The 7,037-nt window shown below is 54.1% G+C and overlaps 1 protein-coding gene across 1 annotated transcript; it reads right to left on the bottom strand.

The window, feature by feature from the left end:
• Nucleotides 1–1,040: 1,040 nt before the first annotated feature.
• On the bottom strand, nucleotides 1,041–1,759 carry LOC120695473. The gene is made up of 2 exons (XM_039978713.1): nucleotides 1,421–1,759; nucleotides 1,041–1,379 (listed from the first exon to the last, which is right to left on the bottom strand). Exons 1-2 carry the CDS (start codon nucleotides 1,757–1,759, stop codon nucleotides 1,041–1,043), a joined length of 678 nt encoding a protein of 225 aa, XP_039834647.1.
• Between the last annotated feature and the right edge of the window lie 5,278 nt (nucleotides 1,760–7,037).

Below are 7,037 nucleotides of genomic sequence, written 5' to 3'. Positions count from 1 at the left end.
ATGTGCACCGGGGCTTGCCTCGAGTCTGCTGCTCAACACTCGGGTCCACTGGGCCTTGGGCCTGGTTCTCCCGCCTTTCCTCCTGCTGGGCCTGCTCTAGCGGCTCCGGTGGCTCCACAACCACCTCATACACAATTTCCTCCGCCGCGGCTGCTACACGTATGCATATGCATATGACATGAGAGAATGCATGCATGATTTATAAAAATTACAAGTAACCAATAACCAAATCAATTTCTATCTAATTTCACTAACAAACCCTGATTTAACCCACTCAGCCCTGCTAGCACTGGTCAGACCGGTCTGACCTGTGTGCGACTCGAGACCAAAAATCCGGAGTATCCGGACTCCTAAGTCCGGAGTTTCCGTGCCTAAACCCGAAATGTCTAAACCACGACAAATCCGGAGTATGCGAACCAATGGCCGGACTATTCGGACCCCTACCGGTCAGACCGGTCTCTCCGACCGGTCAGACCGGTCCTACCCAGACCAAAACCTAGGATTCCTTGGCGCGGCGAAAATCGCCCATTAATTCCAATATCCTTCTAGGAACTAGTTCAAGTATACCTTTAGAGGTTTTTGGCCAGAGGAAACCACCTAAAAACATCTAGAACTAGAGATCGACCATCACAAGCTAAAATACCTTGGGTGAGTGTTTCCCCCGCGAAGAACTTGGATCCTCAGCTCCCCAGAGAGGGAATCACGTAGAGGAAGCTCCCCCACGCCGGTTTGATCATTCCTTGGCCTTGGGAATCAAAGGAAAGGGAGGATTTGGGGTGTTTAGGGCTTGGGGTGAGAGGGGAGGGAGAGGCAGCTGGGCACGGGTAAAACTGAGGAAGTTGGTGAGAGAGAGTGAGGTTTACATGATGTGGGGCCAACAAAATGGTTGAGTCAGCCCCCAACCGGTCAGACCGGTTGGCCCAGGCAGACAGAATGAAGTTTGAGTTAGTGATTTGTCGCATGAGTTTTGAACTAATGATTATGGTTAGTTTAATTACAGGTGATTAACACATGTGGTGTTACACGCTGCGTCGTCAGCGTCAGCACGGGCGCCCTCCTGCTGATCCACCCCGGACGAGGCCGTGCTCCTGCTGTGCATCAGGGCTCTCGAGACCAGCGACCACTTGCTGGCGGCGGCGCTCGGCCTGCCTCAGCAAGGCCTCCACGGACGACTGCAGGAGAGAGACGGTGAGCTCCCTCACCTCCACCAGCATCGCAACCGGCCTCGGCGCGCCGCCGCAAGAATCGTCCCAGGTGGTCTCGGCGGCGGCGGCGGCGCGCTTGCCGTTGCCGCACCCCCTCCTGATCACCCTGCTCGCCTTCTTCAGCGCCGCAGCGTACGCCTCCACCCTGCCGCCGACGGCGGCCCGCGGCGGCAGCTCGGGAGGGTTCCCCGCCGCTCGACGGTGCCTGCGAGTGCCGAGCGCAGGTCCCGGAGCTGGTCCTTGGCGGCGGCGAGGCCGTCCCTGGCCGCGCCGCAGAGGTCCAGCAGCGCCACGGAGCCCTCGAGCTCGGCCTCCACGAGGCGCCTGTGCCGGGGCAGGCGGAGCGCGTCCCAGTTGGTGGGCAGGCGGACGACCTCCTCGACGTACTCGTGCAGGTTGCCGAGGTCCTGGAGCAGCGCGCGCAGGGCGTGCGCCGGCGGCGAGGGCGAGGGCGGCGACACGAGGGCCCGGAGCTGCCGCAGCTCCTGCTCGGCCTTGAGGACCAGGGCGTGGGGCCGCGTGGGCAGACTGATGGACCGCATGTGGGTAGCCATGGATCGCAAGCTGGAGAAATTGGTCGGAGATCGGAAGAGAGAGATGGATCAACCGAGCTGTTCGTGTGTGTGATCAGACCCATTTCTGCTGCAGCCATTTTATACGCTCCACATTTCTGAAGCCCGGCAACGCGAACCAACATGTGCGAGTTGCAGATGACATGGGCCGTGTGGACACCGTGGATCCGGTAAGCGCTGTCCCGTGCAACTTGCATCGCGCTCTGTCTTTTGCCCTTGGTATAACTAACCATGCTCATCATCAGCATGATCATCATCATTCATCGTCGCTGTGACAATTATCGTGTCCAAATAATTTGGGGGGTTCATCATGCTCGCACTAGATACGCAACCACCTTGTTCATCGACCATATGCAGTTGGGCTGGATGTATACATATATAAGAACATCATGTGGGTGGCTGTACTACTAGATTACTGTGACTAGGGGTGCCAATGGGTATCCATTAGGTGCCCCTCCAGCCCTTACTTAGTTCAAAATTTTACACTAAATCTCTAAAACCATATCTCAATTTGCAAAATTAGTACAAAACTTTAAACTAGGGAGGGTTGGAGGGGCACCTAATGGATACCAATTGGCACCCCTTACTGTGACAAACCAAGTCATTGCCAGGACAGCCTGCATGCCCGGTCATGCCGCTTTGTTTAATCGAACATTCTTGGAGGATTGTTCAAGTGATCGTCTACTAAGCACGAGGGTAATCAGAGCCAAAAGTGTTTCTGTGCGGGCTGAGATGCGCACAAACACATGGCCTGCTGGCCCGTATCACGCGTCACATGTTGGGGTTTCGATCAGGTCCATTGGAGAGGGCCATGTCATCGTTTTGTAGGTTTCTTCGGCACCTGAACTGAAAATCTGTCGAATGGATGGATCCTACCTCCGTAGGTTTCACTCCGGCCAAGTTGACGTCTCGGGCCCAGGGATGATGCAAAGCAGTTCGCTTAGTGCATGGTTTTGTTCCGTGTGTGTGTGGATGTCAAGTTAAACTCCGCTTTAGTGCCAAGTTGACTGAAAATCTCTGGAGGTAGTGTTCTCGCTGATTGGCAATTGGCCTCATTTTAAAGGCCTACGTATAGTGAGAAAGCTCGGTAGCAGACGAACGCACGATGTGCTATATAGATTTTTTTTTCATTTGTTGGGGAGTGGTTCTGAGTGTAAGCGAATGGGCTCTGGCTGAATTAGTTTGGTGGCTCCAGTAGCACTTCTCATATTTTGAATTTGATTCCCCATGAGAGAGAATTTCATACCGGGGGTAAAACATCTCTCTCGCTGTCAGAACTCGGGGAGTTTTCTTAACCAGAAAGCAGGTTGCTTCATGTGAATGAAAAATGGTGAAGGTTGTCATACACCTCCGGTTGAGCCCCCCACCCCCACACTTTTTTTTTTGCTACTGTAGGCTCTTCTTTGTTGTCATTTTATTTGAGCAGAGATCGATGTGCTGTCTAAGATGTAGCTTACGCTCAAAGGGGGATAAAAAGTGGACTCGAGAAGACGTTCATGACAATGGGATTCAAAATTAATTCATACTTGGCGATGTTTTTTTTTTGAAAAGTTCATACTTGGCGATGTTGTTACAAGGTAAGCACATTCAACTCTGCTCTGAAGGATATGCCTGAACAGATGCTCCAGCCCTCTCTCCACGGCCTCCAGCCCTCCACTCTGCCTCTAACTCCTGCAACGGATTGCCGGTGTCCGCCGGAGCCGAGCGCCTGCTCAGCTCAGGGCCTTCTTCGCGCCGGCCTGATTGCCGGCCTTCACAGGCACCGGACGTACCCGTGCACGGCCGCCCTGGCGAACACGGCGTCCCCTCGACGGACGCGTCCAGCCCCGCCTCCACGGCGCGCCTCCTCGACAGCGCCGAGCTCGCCGGCGCCGGCGGACGCAGTTATCCGAAGTTCATTTAGAGGAGAGCAAGGAAGCATCGTCCGGCGATGACTTGCCTCGTCGCCCCGCTCCATCAGCAGCAAGCTCGTGGAACAAATCGGGAGCACACTGCGTGCGACGGATGGAAACTCCGTTACCACTGACCTCCAGCCGGCAGGTCCCCCGCGCGCCGCCGAGCGGGAAACGGGTCGGCTCTCGGACAGAGGCTCCGGTGCTCTGTGCCGCCGCCCCGCCGGCTACCGGCTCTCGCCCGCGGGCGGCGCTGGCCGGCGTTCGCAACGTCGTCTTGGGGAGGACGGTATTTCTAGGGTTGAAAACGGTTGGGAAATTCCTCGAACCGTTCTTGCTCCTTTTTTTTTCTTTACCGCGAATGGAAACGGGAACGGGATATGCGGACGGGTAAACAAAACCGATATTACGGGATATCGGGAACGAAACATGTCGGTCGGGATCATGTTGATTACAATCGGGAATCGGTAACTCAAGATGGGAACCTCTCAAAACATTTAGCTTGACACATAGATTACAACCAGTCAACAATCATAAGCAAACAATCCACATATCATGAGATAATTTGATAAACATCACCGCAGCATTGAAGTCTCCAACAGCAACGCATTGTCTGCAACATCAACAGGCAACGTCCCATACCAGCAGTCTAGCACAGCCACGCGACCACATCTCCCACATGAGTACAAGACACAGTTCAAAGGTCCAAATTAAGAAAAAAATACATGCCACATTGGTCGGGGCGTCACAGACTCGGGGAGGCAGGGACGCGGCCAGAGACTCAGGTGATGTCGACGGCAGCCAGTCGCAGCCTCGCAGACACAGTGCTGCGCAGGTAGGTCGCCAGGCGCAGGACTCTCGGACTGCGAGATCAGAGGAGGGCCGCTGGACCGGCGGCCAGGTTGGGGTCGCCGCTCGCCGGGTCGGCCCGTCGGGGTCGGGGAGAGGCTCGTGCCGGCGTGGCGCCCGACGGAGGCGCTCATGGCGGGGCGGCGGAGGCGATCGAGGCCGACGGGGGCGCTTGTGGCGGGGGAGTCGGGACTTGGGGTGGGGTGGTGTGGTGGGGCGCCGCCTCCGCCTGACCTGGGGACTGGCGACTGGGTGGAGTCAAGTCGTGGACTCGTGGTGGGGAACTGGGACTAATGTTTGGAAGAGGGCTTTGTTGGAGTGGGCTGTGTGCCGGTCCGAGAGGAGTTGCGGGAGGAGCTGTGCTGGGCTGAATTGATATTGCAGACTGAATACGGAAAAACCGACGGGAATTCCTGTTTAGAATATGGTAACCGTGAAAACGGTCGGAAAACGCCCTCAACTGTTTCTGTTCCTGTTCCCGTCGATTTTTCCCATTTTTTTCTATTCCTATTTTTTTCTTGCCGAAACGGTATACGGTCGGCTCATACGGGATACGGTGCCGGTCGGGACCAGATTTTCCCATCCCGTTTTCAACCCTAGATATTTCATTTACCGTTCACTCCTAGGTACGTGGTAGCCATCCGATCTGTATCCTGCGGTCAGGATGAAGCAAGAGGCACAAGACGAGATCATGCTAAGCGAACCCAGCGCTCCAGCGCCACACCGTCCTCCGCGGCCGGCACCGCTTCGCCGGCCTCCTCGCCGCCGGCCTCCGGCGAGCGCCGGAGTCACACCTGCTCGCGCCGGCGACGGCCGGCGACCGTCCCGTCCGCCTGGAGCTGGAATATAATGTCTCAGTCTGCTTGATTCTTTCCATGTGGCAGATTCGATGCGGTTACAGCAAGATGACGGAGACGATTGCTACTTGCTAATGCAGAATTCCAGAGGGCTTTGAACAATTTTGAAATACAGATCTCGCATTCACTGAAATCTCAGTTAATCTGCACTGGGAAAGGACACTCTACCACCTACTTAATTAGTATACAAGAATTTCCTATTGTAACATCGATGTTATGCGGTTGCTTCATGGACTTCTCTCTGCTCTACATTTACATCGACTGTGTGATTTAAACTTAAGTCTTAAACAAGAATGTCCGGTTCTACCATCGATTGCTGAAGGACTGTTTGCAGAATCCGAACCTCGCCAGGTATTTCTAGTAGCAGTTTGGAAGATCCTAGCATTTCATGAACCTAAGCATCAGTTATCTTTATCTGAAGTTCATTTGGAAGCGACATTAATTAAAATCCTGTTGAGGATGGCTTCGCCCTCCTCCCCTCCAGGTCATGGAGCTCGCGGGCCGCCGACGCCGGCGAGGCGCCTTCACGGTTCTAGCCCAGGGAGAGAGGTGGAGCTGCCACCGCTCCACGACGACCCCCCGATCCTACGAGCGTTTCTCCAGGTGCGCCCCTGATTGGCGCAGCAGAAACGGTACCCTCAACCCTGAATCCTGTGACTATGCTCATGAGAGAAATGAGCTACCAAGTAACCCTTTTACCATTTTAAATAATAACTCTAATGAGACTCTTAAGAAAATTGCTGTGGACTTAGATCTAGATGCTAATTTTCTTGATGAGACCCTTGATGCTATTAAAGCTGAAGAGCTGGTCAGGGCTGACTTAGCTCAGGCTAACTATAGATCCTACTTGAACAATCTGGAGAGCAGGGAGATCCCTCTAGGGAGGAGTATCTTTATTGTTTGGGGTTGGGAGCTATAGATAATTCTAGTAGGGACTTAGTAGGGCAATCTGCAACCTGAGCCTCTCCAGAGGCTAATCTCTCCTCTTTGCTATGAGAATTCTTTCCTGGATTGTGAGAGGCTTGTTGAAAATGGCTAGGAGAGGGCAGGTGAGAGAGTATATTTTTAATGAGAAGGTTGATATTGTTGGACTTCAAGAAACAGTGAAACATGACTTTGCTGACCATGAACTTTGTGAGCTAGCAGGGGTGCTAACTTTACATGGTTTTGGTTGGCTGCTAAAGGCAAATCTGGAGGCATCCTTCTTGGAGTTAAGGTTGACTCCTTAGAAGTAGAAAATCATGAGATTAAGGAATTTAGTATTGGGGCTATTATCAGGGACAGACTCTCCAACTTTCGATGGAATCTCCTCATTGTCTATGGCTCTGCACAACATGATAACTTCTCAATCTTCCTGAATGAGCTGAATCTATTTTGCTCCAGTTCTGTCGGTACCCTGCAACTGGGTTACACACTCCTACTGTGCCAAGACTCGCGTAGTTATCCGTAACTACGCCATATGGAGCTGAGCAGCCGAACCCCTGGGGTCCGACTCCATCTCACCGGAACAACGGTCCCGGACCCGCTTCCCGCTCGGGGACAGGTCCGGTGTCACCACGTGTCCCAGAGGTGGAAATGCTCAGCACCTGTGGCCGCGGACCCGGACCCCCGCAGGTGGGTCCGGGACCTCCACGTGCCATCCGGACTCCCGCAGATGGGTCC

This window comes from Panicum virgatum, chromosome 2K (assembly GCF_016808335.1).
Source record: "Panicum virgatum strain AP13 chromosome 2K, P.virgatum_v5, whole genome shotgun sequence".
NCBI lineage: Eukaryota > Viridiplantae > Streptophyta > Magnoliopsida > Poales > Poaceae > Panicum > Panicum virgatum.
The sequence above is the reverse complement of the archived record's forward strand: the minus strand, read 5'-3'. Positions and strand labels throughout refer to the sequence as shown.